Genomic DNA, 15,698 nt, shown 5'->3' on the forward strand with positions numbered 1-15,698 from the left:
ACTTCAATGGTAGATAAAACAAAGAATGATGTTTTCAACAATATAATATATAGCAGGGAGTATGCTAGAATATGCAAAGTGGAGGAAAACTTTCTATAAAAATAAGATGCATATTATTTATTTATTATTATTATTTTATTGCAATACGTTCCGACGTATGCGTAGGATCACTTTCTTTTCCTAGCTAGTAAACTACCTAAAATATCAGTTTTCGGCGTCTTTGTTACTGCAGTTCTTGTTTTTGTTCTCGTAGTTTTAGCCTTTGTAGCCTGTTTTGTTGTAGTTTTAGAATTCTTCTTCCTTGGTGTCCTAGCTACCGGTTTCCGTCTACTATGACTTACCTCTTCTGCTTCAGAATCTAGGGAAATTATATCATCATCATCTTCTTCTTCTTCTTCTTCTTCTTTTTCCTTTTCTTCCTCTTCCTCAACATTTTCGTCTTCATCATCTGAAACGACAATTGAATCCGACAAGGAAGCTTTCCTTTTGGTTGTTGTCCTTGCAACTCTTTTGCTAACTGATTTTGGTTTCTTTGTTTGAGTAGATGTATCCTCTTCATTATACTCTGTAGCTGCCTCAATATCTGACATAACAATATCGTTGTTATGTTCACCTAGTTCATCTTGCCTTGCCGAACTGTTGCTTCTACTTTGTGGTACATCTAGAGACTCTGATCTGTTGGTTGAATTTGCTCTTTTCACTTGTTTCATCAAAGCTTTAATTTCTTCAGGGTTTTCACCTTCAACAATTTCTTTATTAGTGACCAAAAAACTCACTTCATTATTGATTTCATGATCTATAAAATCTTTCAATGCAGCTTTTTCATCTTTATCAACGAATTTCTTTATAGCTTCATTCATACCTAACTCTGGAAGTAAGGATAAAGTCATCTTATTTAACATATCGTTGATTAAAGTTTGTACTTCTAATTCTCCATTACCTTCATGGATCAAGTTTTCAATTTCTTTATCATTCAATCTAATTTGATTATTTGCATTCTTATTTGTTGATTTCTTTGTTTCTCTCTTCTTTTTAAAAAACTGAACAACATTATTTGGATTAGCAACACGACCAACAAATCTATTACTGAATCGTCGAGGATTTTCCACTTGATAATCTAATGTAGATTGACCATTTGAAGGTGCACTATAATCTACTCGTAACCTAATCAATGGTGACGATAATTGATTCATTATATCTTCTTCCTCTTCCTCATCTTGGTCATCACCCTGGACGTAATCTTCACCCATTTTCCTTTTCGTTTCATCGTTTGCTTCTTGTATCATTTCTTCCACTTCTTCAATCAAATATTTTAAAATAGCATCTTTATCATGTGATTTCAAAGATGGTACATCTTTTAATGATATTGTTCTCATTTTAAATGTTCTTACAGTTGTTAATGGAACAGGAATCAAATTTGGCTGCGTTCCATTTTTAATTTCCAAAATAAATACAAATTTTGGTTTAGCTTCAGCATCACAAAGAGAAGTAGCCACTGATGAACCTGGTTGTAACACATCAAACCCTTTAATAGGATTATGAACTAAATTTGGAATACATTCATGTTCATGACCCCAAATGACCAAATCTAAGAAATCTGGTAAAAATTGTTCAGGTAAGAATGCAGTATTTGTATGACCTGTATGATTTTGATGTAAACACATTAAATTAAACCATTCACCTTGTCTCATTGTCGGTATTTCAAATGTAACACCACCTTCTTTAAACGTTCTGAAAAGTCTTTCATCTCTAACGCTTGCTAACCCATACAAAGCTAATTTTGTCATACCCTTTTGAAACAATAAGGGTATTATTTTGATCTTATCAGATTCAATAACTTTACCGAAATGATTGATAAGACCGCTTACATGAAGTAAATCCATTGGAGACAATAGTGAATCACCAGTTGCATCATCGTGATTCCCCGAAATACCAAAGAATGGAATGGATATATTAAAATTTGGATCTTCATAATTCACGTTAGTGAATTCATTATAGTGGAAAATCTTTGCAGGATCACTTAGTAATTCTAATTCACAAGGTTTATTACCCATACAATTTAATCTTAATGATTTCATTACTTGATACATTGATTTCTTTGTTGGTTTATTTATATGGAAAAGATCACCTGATTGAAGGATCATATCTACGTTATTTTGCTTCGCTATTGTTAGGATTTCATGGAAGGTTTTCCAAGAATCATCTCCTGTTATGGGATCATTTTCATTGTAACCCACATGGTTATCTGTCGTTAATAAGATACGGATGGTATCTTCATCTGGATAATCTAATGGCAAACGAGGATCTATCATGGTAGAAGGTAATGTTTAGTCCTCTTGATATATACAAAAGTTCTATGGGTAGTTATTCAAATCAATGTTTTTCTGCGAAGTTTGCATTTTCCAGATCTTATATTTTAATAATGTCTAGTAAAATATTTCATCTTATGTATTCTTAAATACAAAGGTTATAGATAGGAATAGAAAGTAAGGAAAAGGATGAATGAATGAATGAATGAATATATTTACAGGATATATTATATAAGAGTACTTACATATATTTGAATCGATATTAAAGGAATGTAACAGATACCACATAAAAGATGGCAACAGTGATATCATTGATTTTCAATTGTTTCCTTAATACGTAATTTCCTTGAATGACGATCCAATACATTAGAGGCTTCTTGGAAAGTAGTCGCTACTGGATCGAATTCCATTTCTGTCTTATCTTTGAAAACTACCTTCACCATTGGTTTCGTAGGAGATGCTTGATCTAATACTTCGCTTGTCAATTTTGTCCCCAATGATCGTTGAGTTGGAGGAATAGCCGATAGGAGTAGTCTGGCTGTCTTGGCATCTTTACCAAAGGGATTGAATTTGACTATTACCTTGGAGAAATATTTCGTTATCATATCGTATTGAGATTATTTCGTTATCCTGCTATCTCGTTGATTTTGGGGTTAACGAACGTCGCAGCTTAGTTGATGAAACTTAAAGAATACAGCTGAGATTATTTGACAACAAAAGTGGAGATGGTATAGGAAGTTGCTCAATCTTATAGACTTGTCTAGTTTTCTTGCCCTCTAGTTTCTCCCATTCGAACGACAGTTATATCATTATGATTCTTTCTTGTCAGTATATAAAGTTGGAACTATCCACGGGGGAAGCAACGGCCATAATAATAATAATAATATTTTAAGGTGACAGGAAGAAAAGAGAGAAACTACTTTGAACATCATTTGTATAAGCAATAAAACTAATCAAGGCAAGGAGAAGAAGTTGAATATAATGGCTAAAGAAACTTTAAAATCATCACCGTACGCATTCTATGCGTTTTATCAACTATATTTACATTTCTTCCATAAAAATAAAGGGATTACTTTCCAACAAATAGAAAAAGTATTATATCCAAATTATCCTGTGGATTTAAACACTAAGAAGTCATTGTTCATTACATGGAAGAAAAAGAATAGCAATGGTGACGATGAAGAAGAGTACGATTTAAGGGGTTGTATTGGTACTTTTGCTAAATTGAATATATTAAATGGTATTGAAAGATACTCTCTTGTAGCTGCTTTGGAAGATGATAGATTCTCACCCATAAAAGCGAAGGAATTATCTAAGTTGAAATGTAGTTGTAATATTCTTGATTCATTTAAAACGATTTATCCAATTGAGGATGATGACGACAATTCTGAAGATGGAATATATGATTGGGAAATTGGGAAACATGGTATAGAAGTGAAACTTATTCACCCTCATACAAAAACCGTTCATAGTGCTACTTTCTTACCGGAAGTAATGGTGGAGCAAAATTGGGATAAAGATGAAACTTTTCAGTATCTAATTGATAAATCAGGGTTATGGAATTATATTGACAAAATCATGGCTAATAAAAAGTTATATTTCAAACAAGTAATTAGATATGAAGGTCATAAGAGTTTGATAAGTTATGATGAATTCATCGAGAAATTAAAGGTGTTGGAAGAAAATGTTTGATATACATCTCGTTTATTATATTTTATTTTATTTATATATTCATTAATAACTTAATAGCGATTGATTTTAGTCTTATTTTTTATATCATCTCATTTTGTCTCACGACTAACATGGAAAGCTGAACCTTGTGATGTTGGGAAGATTAATGTGTCTGCAATAACAGTATTTGACTTCCTTGAAGTTGTATAAACAATTAAATCAGCTACATCTTCAGGCAATAAAGGGTTGACACCTTCATATACACTTTTAGCACGATCTGTGTCACCCTTATATCTAACCATCGAGAATTCAGTTTCCACGATCCCTGGAGCAATTAATATGACTCTAATCTTAGTATTAATTAATTCTCTTCTTAAACTTTCAGTGAATGCTCTCACAGCAAATTTACTTGCACAATAAATGGACCCAGTGGGGTATGCATCTCTACCTGCTACAGAACCGATATTGACAATATCACCAGAATTTTTCTTTTGGAAGACATTCTTCAATACGACTTGAGTAATATTAATCAATCCAAGAACATTAGTATCCATCATCCCCTTAATATCATTAACATCAATATTTCCCACTAGATCTGAACCTAATGCCTTCCCTGCATTATTAACCAAGATATCAATATCTTTAAATTCATCAGGTAAAGATTTTAAAAATGGTTCAATGGTATCCAATTGACTAACATCCAACATAGCAATGAAAATTTTACCCTGAGGATAATGTTTCAATAACTCATCCTTAATGGTTTGTAACTTTTGCAATCTTCTGGCAGTCAATATTAACTTCACTTCACCATTGGATGCATCCATATATTCTACTGCGGTAGCATGTCCAATACCTGCTGATGCTCCTGTGATGAAAATAGTCTTGCCTGATAATCTTTCTGCTGCCTTACGACCTTGTGACATTGTTTGCCCTTTCTTGAAATTCTTGGTTGGTATGCAAATCAAAAACCACTTAACAAATTTATAATCTTTTGTTTAGAGATCTAGAAATGAAAGAGAATTGGAAGTTATACTTCGAGGATATCTCCTTGAGATAGGAACCTTATTTATCTGTAAATTTTCAAGAATAAAAAAAAAAATAATTATGAATCGGTGTTAGAAATGCAAATTTAAAGTCCGAGATTTAACATTGGATTAGTTTAGCAAATTCACAAAGGAAGGAAGACAGTAAGAAACGAGTTAAAACAAACCAACTATCACTTCAGGAAAGCACCTGTTACAAAGTCTTATGACCCAACCAACACTGGAAATATAGATAAACAACTTAACTCAATCCTAGCAAGAATAAAAGGGCTTTATACCATTTGCTCTTTTTTTATATTTATTATTTTAAAAGACAAAAAAATTAAATGGACGCAACCGGAATCGAACCGATGACCTCTTCCTTGCAAGGGAAGCGCGCTACCAACTGCGCCATGTGCCCACAGCTTACATTTTTGGTGATGAAGTATGGTTTGGAGTTTCAACTTAATTATCTGTCGACAGACACCACAGATATTAGATATTCTAATAATTACAAGACTTTTTCCATAGCTGCAAACAAAAATCGCTCGGAAGCATCCATTCTTTGATATCCTCTGTTATTCGTATTGTAAAATTCCATCTTGAATGTAAATTAGCTTTAGATGAGTTTATTTTATTTATGATTCATAGTCTCTGATAATATAAGTAATAGAGTCCTTTTTTCTTGAAAGTAAATAAAAATATAAACTATAATAAATATAAAGTAAAAAAATATAACAACAGGAAAATCAGGAATTGAAACTTCGAGTTATTGGTCTATTTTTACCTTCCTGATGGCAGGATAGAAAACATGAGAATATATCTCGTTGAAAGACATGTCAACTCAATGTTAGTCGCGTCAGTCGGTGTCTGTGGTTCTTCGCGTCTTTACCATATTTGATAATCTTTTCGTGTCATATTAAAAGTCATTATACCAAGCTTGGTATCTAAACTTTCATCGTGGGATATTAATAGTACCCTCTAGCAAGAATATCATTCCAGCATTTACCAGGTTCGGCAATCATTTCGCTTCATATTAGAGGACAATGCACCAAACTTGACATCTACACATTTACCATACCATATTAATAGTAACACTTACTACAAGTATCGTTCCAGCAAAAATAGCACATGGATTGTGTTCCGTGTATTGTGGAGTTTAACTTTCTAATTATTAGGTTACATATTCCTCCTACAAACTTAAAGTCGATCACTACTTGGCATTAACTTTACTATGAATATTCTCTTTTTTTCCTTTTTTTTTTTGTATCAGATACATATATCTTCGGAATATTTAATTATTAACTACAATATACGTTTGACTATTACTCATTTTTCAGTGAGTTTTTTATTACCCCTTGAAAACCACTGGTTTCCATCTATTAGACACCCAGACTACATCGAATCGAATCGACTTGAATTCTGGTGACTACATAAAAGGCTCCCCTAATATTTCTCATAACTCCGAAGGAATTATCACCGCGACGGACTTTCTGAACCACCATGAAAAAACAAATGTTCAGAGACAAACCATTCGAACTTCATTTTTTGGGACTGTGAAATGTCAGAGAGTATAAAAACTATGGTAAAAACATATCTACTGTTTCAAGTACCAAGGGAAGTTTTGAAGAACCTTTAGGACAATGTCGTGAAGAAAAGTAGCTGATAACAGTGCTTAGAGATATATTTTACTCGTAACACATTTTTTCTCACTTTCACATAACCAGGGATGCTACTACGAAAACATGAAAAAATTGTCTCCATGCGTACTGCGTATTTAACGATGATATGATAGAGCGGAATTATATCAGTAACAATACCATAATATTTTAGTGTCATTATATAATCTTTTTAAGATGATACAGAAAATAGTTTTTTGTTATAAAATTTTAGAAAAGATGTATGGTGTCATGAGAATAAGGCTGAAAAACAGTTGGGCCAAATGAAATCATAACTCTGCATCTTTAGTACAACATTTTATTCATTGCTTTTTTGATCTTTCTTTCTTTCTATTCTTGCTGTTCTTAGAATTTTTTTCGGTTTTTTAGAAGTGTTTGATTGTTCATCTGTTTTCTTCGTCTTCTTTGCTGCTACGTATAAAGGTGTATCAGTAATCTTTCTTTTTCTCTTTCTTACAGATCTATGGGCCTTCTTCTTAGTTGGAGACTTACCGCTTGTTACACTACTGAAAGGATTCCCGATAGACTGTGATCTGATTAGATCAGAAGAGGCATGGGACGTTTCGTTATTAGGAGTAGAAGGCTTACTGATATTTGAAGTTTTTCCCAATTCTGTCGAGTTACTTGGTTCCTTCGGCAAGATGCTTACAGGTACAACAGAGCCATCATCAGCGGAATCTATAATAGTTTCTATAACTGGCACTTCAATTGATTGATTTACCGCCTCCTTTTGTTCGAGTTCAGAATCACTCTTTGTTTCTTCATGCTCTTCAATTCTGTCCTCGTCATTGTTATACTCATTTGCTATAGCATCAGCATTCGAATTTCTTTCTACGCCTTCTACTGCTGCAACACCAGTACTGTCTATATGTCCTGAAATTATGTCCTCATCTGGTTCAGATACCATGTCATCTACACTTTTCTGTTCACTTTCTCGATGAAGTTTTGGTATATCAAGCGTTGTTCCCACGTCCTCTGTTTTTTTATGAGCTGCTGGCCATTCGTTGTCTATATTGATACCTTCATCACTCAGTAACTCTATATCTTCTTCTGATGGTGGATCGGAACTTAAATCAATGGGTTCTTCAACACTTTCTCCTTTTAAAATATTAGATTGGGAAACGTCCCGTTGAGAGGATTGTTTCGAGACAGTTTCATCAAATGGTCCATCATTCTTTACAGTTGTGGATTCAGCTAACTTCGATTGATCTTTTTCATCTTCACTTGCATTTTCAATAAATTGGGTTTCCTCCTTATTATGGGCTGCTAATTCCAGTTCGCTATCTATTTGGATTGGTTTCTTGATTGAAGCTTCTTCATTCATTGCACTTGCATCACCTGACGTGTTGTTGATATTTGTCATAACGGAATTTATATCATTTTGAACAGTTTCTGTCAAATCACGTAGTTTATCAAATTGTGAAATCATATCAACCCTAGTTACCTCATCTAATTTTTCATAACCTGGCACGTCGGAATCATGTGGCATAAATTCATTTTTTTCATTTGTACTTTTATCATTCTTGGCTGGAAGCTTGAAAGAAAAATCCCCATAAGGTTCGCCTTGCGCAGAGGATTCATGAAGAACATTGCTATTGAAAGCACTATCTGAAAGATGTACAGATGGCTCGTTTTCCAGTACTTCATCTGTTTGTGCTTTTGAGGAATCATCATTATCAACCTCAGCTTCTGCCTGGATGTTTAAGCTGCTAGGTACTGACCTATCGTTGATGGTATTACCGTCACTAGTACTTATATTGTTACGATTTTTTTCAACATTGGAATCATTAATTTTATTCATCCCAGAATCTTCCGCTTCATCTTGTATTGAGTATTCACTTTCTGAGTTCAAAGCATCGATTTCCTCTGCGAAGTTTTTGGCAACTCTTGCTACGTCCCTGATTCCACTTGCTAACGATTCTACTGCTCGTATTGGTGAAGAAATAAATCTTCTCGACAACGATTGAGATCTGGGTGGGGATAAAGAAACAGCTTTTTCGGATTTTTCTTCTCTGTTTTTATTGCCAATACCTTGGTTTTCCTCGACTTCATTTACTTGTTCATTATCTTCCTGATCATCCAATATTTGAACTCTATACTTCCATGCTGGAGCGTTTCTATCCACTTCTTTTGAATCAGTGCTACTTGATATGCTCCTATCATTCTTAGAAGGAGTAGATGCTGAAGAAACATCAATATCGTTACTTGATTCCGTTAATAGTCCCCTTTCGTCATAGTTGTTCATTTCAGGAGTAGTGGTCTTCTCTGCTTCAACCGAAACTCTATCCTTCGAAAGTTCTTCTGATGATTGAATTGTTGATTGGAGTTTTGGACCGTTAAACTGTTGTTCTTTATATGTTTCGCCTTCACTATCTGTTCTCCATATACCATTCCCTTGAGCATGAGGGCGTTCTGTAGTACTATCAACTTGGGAATTGGATGTCTGTATGCTTTCTTTAGAAATTGTAGATGATTCAGCATCGTTTTCTTGATATGATGAGTCGTATATAGCTGTGACATACTCCGACATACTTTGAGTATAATTGTCAGAATTATATTCTTTCGAGGTAGTAACATCTGGAGATGTTTCCTTAGAGAATACATCGATAGTTTCTCTTTGGACATCTACACTTGGTTCTTGAATATAGTCATTATTATCTTCTACATCGTTCGTAATTGCATTGATATTATTTTCCAAGCTAGATAATGTTTTCTTTAAGATATCTTTCGTGTTAGCAATTCCTGGAGAAACTGAGAAAGGATCACCTGCAAATGGAGAAATATAATCTGTGTTTGTCGTTAAAGATTCTTCTTTGTCAGAAGTAGGGGAACTGTAAACAGAATCGGTTATTAAGACTTCATACCTTGAAGAAACAGGGGGATTGTTCAATATCTTCTTTTCTTTCTCTATTTCCGTAATTGTAGCTTCTTTTGATGCCTGGACAGAATTGTATTCCTGGGCGATTTCTACGTCTATATTTCTGTTTGTTCTTTGCGAAGATCGAGGTCCCTCCTTAAGATCATGGTTTACTCCATCATTTGAAGAATTGTTTTCATTTTCTAATATAGGGGTTTCTGAATAAACGTTAATGGGTGATTGACTTTCTCTACCTTCTTTTTTCTCTTCCTGGTCGATTTCATCAGCAAGACCATTTCCTGCTTTTCGATTTGTTGAAAATATTTCTCTGGTCTGTAGTTCGGGTGATTCATGAACTTCATGGTCCCTTTCTTCTGTTTCCTGACCACTAATATTTTGATTTTCATCCACATTACTATCTACGTTTTTACCTTGGTCATCCATTAAAAGAGTGCTACTTTTTTCGACAGAGTCGCCCGATAGTACGTCCAAATGATGAGAATCTGAAGTATTTTGTATATTTACTAATTTAGTTGAAGATAACGCTTCGTTTGCTATGCTTTGAAAATTAAACATATCAGATGGTAATTGCATATATGGCATATTAGTATCATTTGGAAGGTCTACAGTATTGGCAGGTGGTGACTCCTTTTGCTCATTATGGACTGTTTCGGTAACGTCGATTTCTTGGGAAATATCACTTTGTAGAGAGCTATTATTAGAAATATCGGATGCATCATCGACATTGCCTAAGTCTGAACGAAGTACATGCTCCTGTAAGTTGGAAATTGCATCCATTTGGCCACTTCCCAACTCTTCTCCAATCTTGTTTACTAAAGCGAGGGCCGTTTCTGGGTCGTTTCTATTTGTCAGTAAAATATCCGTAGATGGTGTTTCAAGAGATGGAACAAGATCTTTCGGATTTCGTGCTTTCATAAACCTAGCAAAATCAACACTAGAGCAAGCAGCATTTTCCTGTTCCTCTTCTTCGCTGTCAACTTCAATTCCTACATCTTTAGCTTCTATTTCTTGGCCTTCAGTCTTTAATTCTTCTTCACTATCGACTTTAATCTCAATGTCTCCGAGCTCTGATCCCTCTGTGGTTTCTACTTCAGGTTCCTCAGCTGACTCTTCTTCAGATTCTTCCATTACTCGGTCCGCTAATACTTCAGGCAACTCTTCGGTAAAATCTCCCACCTCCATATTCATATAGTCTCCTTCTCCCAGTTTATCTACTTCTTGCAGGTTACCATTTTCGTCGTGAAATCTTGTGCGTAGGTCGGAAGCATCCAAACTTTCCTCTTCGTTTTCGGAGTACTCGTTATATTCGTCACTATATTCGGATGTTACATCTTCTTCAGAAAGTCCTTGGGGTACTTCATTGACACTACGGTGATTTGATTGGGTTTGTGTCATTAATTTATTCGTTATGGAAGCAGGCTCATAATTCTGTAACCGTCCTTCATTATCTATAGTTTCATCAACCATCTTGTATCGGCTCGAATCTTCCTCGCTGTCTTCTTCTGATACTTCATCAGAAGTATAGTCTTCAGAAGAAACTTCGTAATTGCCTTTCTCTTTATCAACAAACTTCGTTGAACTGGCTGGTATACCTGATAGGTTATCGGGGCTTTCGACGTCTGAAAGAATAACTAAAGACACATCACTTTCTTCCTGAGATTCTTCTTGCTCTGGCTCTTCCGATTCTAAACGTTCAGTATTTTCATTTCCATTTTCATTTTCATTTTCATTTTCATTTTCATTTTCATTTTCATTTTCATTTTCATTTTCATTTTCATTTTCATTTATATATGAAACATTGTCGTCTAGCTCATCGTTTGACTCTTCAATATCCAAGTTTGATGTATTCCTTTCTTCATCAATATCATCGGATAGCTTTCCATACAGGCTATTTTCTTCAATTTCATCTCTAATATTACTTATTGAACCAGCATCATCGTCAGATTTAATAAAACTATCATGTATCGTATCATTCAAATTTTTAAATGATGTATCTATAGAATGAATATCTGATGTTACGTTCCCTACAATTGGTAATTTAGGTATTTCCGATTCAAGAATAGTTTGCACAATCTTTTTTTCGTTTTCGACATATTCTTGTTCCATTTTCAATTCTTTTTCGGATTTTTCATCTTCATTCCTTATTGTAGCTAATAATGATTTCCCTCTTGCAAGAAAGGATTCTATCCAATTAACCATTCTTGTGGCCGTTTGATCCTCATTTGAAATGGCTTCCCTTTTGAAAAGTTTCGTAGTTGTGATTTTCTTCTGTCTAGAGAATGAAATATGTGGCTTCTCTATTCTACAGCTCTTTCCATTGCTCAATGGTCTATTTCTAGAATTGAAGACTGATGAGTATTTTTTAAAATTTCTGCTTGGAGTCGTCAACTTTAGCTTCTGTTCTCGATTATTACCATTTGTAGACATGGTCTCTTCCATCTTTTTCTCTTAGTTCGTCACCTCGTTGTTTGTGTTCAGAATAGCTGACCTTTTTTCTAAGTAACTGTTATAAAGCTTTATTTGGTCTTTTTATCAAATATATCATCGACATGAAATTTTCCAGCTAAATATCTTTGTAACAAAGCAAGCTGAAACATATAAGACTAAATATAGAGGGTAAGATTCTATAAAGGTGCTTTCATTAAGGATGTTAGATTCTATACAAGGTGTTTCAATCAGTTACTTTGATCCCTTTGACGTTTTTAATACAGTCAAAAATGAATTCCTTCAAATATTACCGTTTGAAGACCTACATTGGAAGCTACCGAATGGTACAGTTAAGACCATTGAGAGATTGCCCGTCAATTTATGTTTAGAATATACTGATAACCGAAAGGAACATGTTCTTCAACCATTTATTAAATTTATTGTTGTGAATTGTATTTCAATCGATGACTATAGATCCAAAGTGCGTCCTCTTTTAAGACAATGGTTACCAAGCGTTCAGGAAGTTTCAGAGAATGAAGGGAATTTAAAATTAAAATCTATGCCAATTATACTTTTATATGCTAATTCCGAAGTGATGGATGAGAAGCTTTTTAAGTCTGTATCGTTGATAGAGAAAGTCACGAAAGATTTCCCTGATGTGAGTGCTCTCGAATTGAAATCTATTTATAAATCACCTAAGGAAAAGGAGGAATTTTGGAATCAACTAAGCCAGAACTTAAAATCCTTTCTATTAGATGTATTTCAACATAGACTAAATTATCTGATTCATAAACTAAATGACCGAAAGAATTCATTTGAAGAAGAATTGTTATTACGAGAGAAGCTACTTGGAGTATATACCATGTTTGGCTTATATGAAGAAGGAAGTTCAGAATTAGCTCTTATCAGGAAGTGTTTTACCGATACAGCAAAAGATTTACAGATACCAACTGGTGAACTTGAGTGTTCGTTGCAGTTCAACATTGATCATGAAAAGTCGATTTATAAAATGTTATCTAATAAAGCATTAAACAAATTTGAATATTATAAATATTTCTTCATTAAACAATATGGATTGTTTAAACTAGAAGCAATGACACCTACGGTACTTCTTAAAACGTACGAGCTAATTCGGACCTTTCTCTTTAAGATTGATAGTATTTTTATTGAATCGGTTCTTTTATTGGAATTCAAGTATATATTTATTGACACAATAATAACCGATTTGGGAATTATGGAAAAAATGGCAACGTCACCTGTTTATTGCGAAATTATAGGGGAGTTGCTGTCTGTGAAGAGAGACTGTTGGATTCATGGTGTCCTATTAAATTCCTCATTTCAATTAATTGGGAAATCATATTCAGATGTAGCAACAGTCAAATACGAATTCGCTAAATTGAAGTCAACTTACGAAACAGAGGATATTTTACATAAGAATTTTTTCGAAAAAACAAAAGAAATTTTATCTGTTTACGACAGATGTGGTGGAAAACGTCGACGAATTGTTGATATTCTTTCTGTTGAAATTGGCACGTTGCATTATCAAAGGAAGGAATATCAGAGCGCTATTTCATTATTCTTTTCATGTTACGAATATTATATGCAATCAAATTGGGATGTCATTGGGTTTAATATTTTGAAAATTTTCGCTGACTCGTTATTACATTGTCCTGATTTGCAAGAGATTGAAATTGATGGTGAAAAGTTAGAAATGAGAACAATTTTAGGTGATGCTTCCTTAAATATCTTAAAAATGTCTTCTACTGATGAAGAAAAACGTCTTTGGTACGATAAATTCTTAAAAATACAAGGAAATTCAAAAAACTTGAATTTTGAATATCCGATAGATAGATTCTTCAAATTGGGAAAGATAAAATTTGTTAAACTCCGAGTACCAAACAAGTACGGAATTGATATTGACATTGGTAATGAAGGTTTCCCTGATGATGTCGAAGTAAGCTCGATCAAATTGATCTTGGAGAATATTAAACACGACGACGTGGTCACCTTCGAAAATACAGAAAGTTCATTATTTCTTAAACCAGGATCTAATTTTTGCGAATTAGAATGTAGGAACATAGCATTTGGTGAATTTGTGCCAATAAGTTTAAGTGTTTGTATTGCGAATACCAACTTCATTAAATCTTTTAAAACTGATGAACAAGAAGAGAAGATTCAAATTGAGCGCTATTTCCACGAGGATAACGTTTCCTTGGCAATAGAACAAGCAAAATCTCAAAAATTAGGAGAATATTGTCTCGATGTAAAGATATTAAATTTAAACAAAGTAGAATCCATAGATATCGATATAAAGGTTCGCAAGCTGGATAATGAAATTCATGAGGGGCAATCATACCCAATTAGTTTCGAACCAATAATGCAAGCATATGATGATAATGAGAATGAGAATGAGGAGAGTAGAGAAAATTTTGTTACGAAATATAATATCAAGAATCCAGAAAAAGACTCATTAATAGTTCCATATTTTTTGGCGTTACCTTTGATGTCATTTACATTAGATGTTACCATGAATTTTAAAATGAATGATACAGCATATAAAGAGATACAACAAATACCAATATACTGTAATTTACCTATCTCAGTGTCAGTTGAAGATATCTTCAAAAAGGATATGTTTTTTTACAAGTTTCTATTAAACTCTGTTAACCAAAAGGATCCTGTTTTTGTTTATGGTTGTAAATTAGAAAATGTTGATGCTTCTAAGTATGAAATTAGTGGTAGCTATACACCAGATGAACCGGTCTTATTAAGTACTGATCCGAATGAAAGTTGCTTGAATTGTTATCGTTTGAAGACTATGGATACATTTAATCCTGGGGATAAATTAGATCTTAAGATTTCGTATACATCTTTGAAAGAGATACTTGACTGTTTAGTTACTGATTCAATATTAATTGAAGGAAATATCGATTTTTATAAAACGTTCGAGCAATGGAAACTGTATTGGAATTTGAAAATACTTCCGTTTTTAAATTACGATTATGAATTATATATGAAGGACAAAATTATAAAGTTGGAGGCAGATAAAAATGAGTGTCTGACAGTGAATGCGATATATAAACAGCTAAATCGTCTACCGATAGAGCAACAAGTCAAATGTAGGATGATATACTGTTTGAAGAAAATTTCTAACGGTATTCAAATGGATGATATTGATATGACAGAATATTCCAAGAATACAAACTTAAGGGAAGTTGTTGTACCTGTTAGTCTTCCGGATTATGAGCCATTTTATTACGTCGAGTTTTTATCACAAGATGATAAACCATTGCCTAATCACAACTTTGAACCAGTTGACTTAGGAATTCCAGTCCCGTTCAAAGTTAGGATTGAAAACATGAATAAATTGTGGAGTCACGAACTAAACAATATGGTGTCACCACACATATTTGAAATAATGAGCAGTAATGAATGGTTTGTCACTGGTAAGAAAAGATTTGGTATAAAATCTGACATATTGGAGTATGATATATCTTTGGTTCCCTTAAAACGTGGATATCTACGGTTTCCGAACATTGAAATAACGTCCGAAATTAGGGAATCTATAAGGATAGATTTTTGTAATGAATCTGAATCGGTATTTGTATTTTAGTATATTTTGATGGATGTCATATGCTTTACATGAACTACGTTGTATTATAGAAAAGAATTAAAATATTTTCTTTTTTTCTTTATTGACAGCTACTTACTT

At 33.6% G+C, this 15,698-nt stretch overlaps 5 protein-coding genes and 1 non-coding gene across 6 annotated transcripts; 2 read left to right on the plus strand and 4 right to left on the minus strand.

The window, feature by feature from the left end:
* Positions 1-167: 167 nt before the first annotated feature.
* On the minus strand, positions 168-2,312 carry MRE11 (MRX complex nuclease subunit; the record flags this gene model as incomplete). The annotated part of the gene is made up of 1 exon (XM_003672484.1): positions 168-2,312. The coding sequence occupies one exon, from the start codon at positions 2,310-2,312 to the stop codon at positions 168-170; it is 2,145 nt and encodes a 714-aa protein (XP_003672532.1).
* Positions 2,313-3,290: 978 nt separating this feature from the next.
* NDAI0K00990 (uncharacterized protein) lies at positions 3,291-4,001 on the plus strand (the record flags this gene model as incomplete). The annotated part of the gene is made up of 1 exon (XM_003672485.1): positions 3,291-4,001. The coding sequence occupies one exon, from the start codon at positions 3,291-3,293 to the stop codon at positions 3,999-4,001; it is 711 nt and encodes a 236-aa protein (XP_003672533.1).
* An 89-nt stretch (positions 4,002-4,090) lies between these two features.
* On the minus strand, positions 4,091-4,903 carry ORA1 (oxidoreductase; the record flags this gene model as incomplete). Its single annotated transcript, XM_003672486.1, has 1 exon — positions 4,091-4,903. The coding sequence occupies one exon, from the start codon at positions 4,901-4,903 to the stop codon at positions 4,091-4,093; it is 813 nt and encodes a 270-aa protein (XP_003672534.1).
* A 447-nt stretch (positions 4,904-5,350) lies between these two features.
* NDAI0Ktrna1A lies at positions 5,351-5,423 on the minus strand. The gene has a single exon. It is a non-coding gene; the product is annotated as a tRNA-Ala (tRNA).
* A 1,556-nt stretch (positions 5,424-6,979) lies between these two features.
* Positions 6,980-11,998, minus strand: ESC1 (Esc1p; the record flags this gene model as incomplete). The annotated part of the gene is made up of 1 exon (XM_003672487.1): positions 6,980-11,998. One exon carries the CDS (start codon positions 11,996-11,998, stop codon positions 6,980-6,982), a length of 5,019 nt encoding a protein of 1,672 aa, XP_003672535.1.
* Positions 11,999-12,206: 208 nt separating this feature from the next.
* TRS130 (transport protein particle complex II subunit TRS130) lies at positions 12,207-15,599 on the plus strand (the record flags this gene model as incomplete). The annotated part of the gene is made up of 1 exon (XM_003672488.1): positions 12,207-15,599. The coding sequence occupies one exon, from the start codon at positions 12,207-12,209 to the stop codon at positions 15,597-15,599; it is 3,393 nt and encodes a 1,130-aa protein (XP_003672536.1).
* Positions 15,600-15,698: the final 99 nt, after the last annotated feature.

Source organism: Naumovozyma dairenensis, chromosome 11 (genome assembly GCF_000227115.2).
Source record: "Naumovozyma dairenensis CBS 421 chromosome 11, complete genome".
NCBI classification, from domain to species: domain Eukaryota; kingdom Fungi; phylum Ascomycota; class Saccharomycetes; order Saccharomycetales; family Saccharomycetaceae; genus Naumovozyma; species Naumovozyma dairenensis.